The 3,472-nt window shown below is 29.6% G+C and overlaps 1 protein-coding gene across 1 annotated transcript; it reads right to left on the bottom strand.

The window, feature by feature from the left end:
- Window positions 1-1,989: 1,989 nt before the first annotated feature.
- LOC105623048 (transmembrane GTPase Marf-like) lies at window positions 1,990-3,064 on the bottom strand. The gene is made up of 2 exons (XM_012204449.1): window positions 2,881-3,064; window positions 1,990-2,120 (listed from the first exon to the last, which is right to left on the bottom strand). The coding sequence occupies exons 1-2, from the start codon at window positions 3,062-3,064 to the stop codon at window positions 1,990-1,992; spliced, it is 315 nt and encodes a 104-aa protein (XP_012059839.1).
- Between the last annotated feature and the right edge of the window lie 408 nt (window positions 3,065-3,472).

Raw genomic sequence — 3,472 nt, 5'->3', positions numbered from 1 at the left:
CCACTTTCGCAACATGGGGTCGAGCATTGTCATGCTGCAAAATCACTTTATCGTGTCTCTCGTTGTATTGCGGCCGTTTGTCTTTCAATGCTCGGCTCAAACGCATCAATTGCATTCGATACTGATCGCCTGTGATTGTTTCAGTTGGTTTTAATAGTTCATAATACATTACGCTGAGCTGGTCCCACCAAATACAGAGCATGACCTTGGAGCCGTGAATATTCGGTTTGGCCGTCGACGTGGAAGCATGGCCGGGAACTCCCCATGATTTTCTGCGCTTGGGATTATCGTAATAAACCCATTTTTCGTCCCCAGTCATAATGCGATGCAGAAATCCCTTCCGTCTTTGCCTTTCAAGCAGCTGTTCACAAGCAAACAAACGCCGTTCAACATCTCTCGGCTTCAATTCGTACGGCACCCAATTTCCTTGCTTCTGAATCATTCCCATGGCTTTGAGGTTTTGAAATGGCTTGTTGAGTCACTCCCAATGATCGTGCCACTTCTTCTTGATTTTGACACGAGTCTTGCTCAAGCCTCCAATTCTGCATCTTCGAAAACCTTCTCTCTTCCACCGCTATGCCGATCTTCGACGTCAAAATCATCGTTCTTGAAGCGTTGAAACCACTCACGACACGTTCTTTCACTAATAGCGGCCTCACCATAAGTATTTGAGAGCATTCGATGAGCCTCAGCCGCAGATTTCTTCAGCAGATATTGAAGCAAAAAATTAAAACCTCCCGCAAAAGACGAGAATTTGGCTCGTAAACTGACATTTTCAATCGAGAATAACTTTATGATGCAGACACAAATCGATTAATGTTTCTATGGGGTTATGTTGACAGATGCCCAAGTTTATTGTATGACGTCTATTCAGATAGGTATGCGAGAGAGATTTCATATAGGATAAGTATTTGTATGGCATGTGTTATATATTGTAAAACCATATATAATTAAAAATAGAATGATTTTAGATTTGTAAGACATGCTATTTAAGTTAGATTTAAAAGTAGATTTAAAATTAATTATAATCTTAATTATAATTGTGATTGTAACTTTAACGTTAATTAATGTTAATTAAACAATAAACATCATTCATTTCTTTTATGTAACATTTACTTATTATATTTTAAGGTCTAGCAGCGCCAAATTTTTTATATAAAAAATTTTGTTATTTTAATAAAATTTTCTCATTTTGTGCTTCTTTAATTTTTTTGAGATTAAATGTTATATTCCATTACAAATATAAAAAAATAGAAAGGTATCACTTTTTTTCCATAATTAAATGTTATATGTTGCAAAAAAAAATATATGTTCTTTTTGCAATTGTCGCAATTTAAAGATTTTATTTCTTTTTTTTATACTTACATACGTACTATTGAGGGATAATTTATAATAAAAAATTAACAATATTATCACTTGAATTATATTATTTATGTTATGATTCTTTTTAGTTTATGTAACAGGTTTTTTTTATAGGTTTAGAGGAAGTACACGCATACTTGGCGCCTTTTCTTTACCTCTTTTTAAAAAAGTTTTTACTTTGAACCGCAATCAAAGTTTATGCAAAACTTTTAGCTCATTTAATTTCGAGTAAATTAAAAGAAACTTTAAAATTGACTAAGAATTTGAGCATCGGCCAAATTTTCCACAAAAACGTTTTTCCGTCTCCCTGTGCCCACGGATAAAATTGATCAAAAAATTGATCTAAAAAAAAATCTGATGTTATTTTTTGAGATACTTGAACTACTTTAGGATGGATTAAATTACAAAAATTGTTAATAACAACTAGCCTGGTACATACGTTATACATTTTATCTTTAACACTAAAAGAATCTAATTAATTTGCATAATAAACGATACTTTAAGTGCAAGAAAACAATTATCCCCAGATCTAATAAAATTTTATAATAAATATTTTAATAAGAACAAAAAAATCACATTTATAAAATAAATAACTACAAATACAATTAAATCATTTAATATAGTTACTCACCTGCCAAAAAAAGCAACTTTCATGTGATCTCTTTTAAGAACATCTTTTATTGCTCGTATTTTATCTATGTAAGCTTTAACTTTTATTGCTTCTTCTACAGTTACAATATTCTGATCATTTTGGAATGCTGTTATAAAGTTGGATAAATTAATTGACAATTCAACAAATACGAGGAGCATCCCAAAAATATAAATTTCCCTATCGTAGGAAAATAAAATGAAAAATAGGATAATTATAAAATCTTTATTTTATGAACTTGATAATTAAGTTATTTTTCAATGTAGTCATTATTAACATTTAAGCACTTATCTTTTCATCAGTATTTTATGCCAGTGGTATAAAAAAACGTGCATTCTTAGATCGACCATAATTTCATTTCAACCTTGACATCATTATCGCTGTCAAAATTTTTGCCATAAAAATATTTTTTAAGTTCAGGAACCAAGTAAAAATAACTCGGTGCAAAATTTAAAAAGTATGATGGATGACAAAAATCTGACACGGCCTATTGTTTCGAACCTCGCCATTAATTTCCATGCGACTGAATTAATAAATCGCCATCGTCGAATTATTTGCACATGCATGATTTCTATACATAAAAATTAATTAACAAGGAATATTTATTGTTTTTCGTTTTTTGTAATCCAAAATATAATTCAATTAAACACGTTTTATATTAGTACCTCGTTGATTAAAATTTGTTCAACTAATAATAATTGCAGTAAAAGTGACTCTAAGTGAAAAAAATACTTAAATATTCCAGTGAAAAATTTTTACAATGCATAAATTATTTGCATAACGGATTTTTTCCCTGGTAGAGAAACTTATATTTGGGATGCCCCTCATAAATAACTACATTATGATATTTGCTCTATTTGTTTACTTACATGTCATGAACTCCACGGTTTCCTCCACATATTTTTCTATATCCATAAATATATCATTTATCCTTTTCTTTGCCTTAACAAAGATCTGTAGAGGAGAATTATCATTTCTAACATCTGATCGAAGTTGGCTGTCTCCTCCAATCATGGACGATTGAATCATTGCACGATTGATATAGGCAGCCATATTTTTATTTCTAATATGAATGCAATATATTTGGCAAAAATAATAAAAAGTATGGTGCAAAGGTATTGCGGATAGACGTCTGTACACAGTGCTCAGCATGCAGGATCAACTGAAATCATAAAAAGCAAAATTTATATACATATATATATATATATATATATATATATATATATATATATATTATATATATTATATATATATATATATATATATATATATATATATATATATATATATACATATATACATATACATACATATATTTTTTTTGTCCGTAGTTTATAATACATTTTTATTTGTTATGAGAATAGATAATATAAATAATATAAACTCTTGTATCATTTATTGACAAATCCTCTCCACAACGGTATGTGAATTAGCAAAGAACAATGCTCGCATATTATTTGT

This window comes from Atta cephalotes (genome assembly GCF_000143395.1).
Source record: "Atta cephalotes unplaced genomic scaffold scaffold00052, whole genome shotgun sequence".
NCBI lineage: Eukaryota > Metazoa > Arthropoda > Insecta > Hymenoptera > Formicidae > Atta > Atta cephalotes.
This window is presented reverse-complemented; position numbering and strand designations above follow the sequence as displayed.

Coding starts and splice junctions, on each gene's coding strand:
- LOC105623048 (XM_012204449.1), bottom strand. CDS start 3,064: ATGGCTGCCTATATCAATCGTGCAATGATTCAATCGTCCATGATTGGA. Junction 2,121..2,880: donor AACCGTGGAGTTCATGACAT/GTAAGTAAACAA, acceptor ACTTTATAACAG/CATTCCAAAATGATCAGAAT.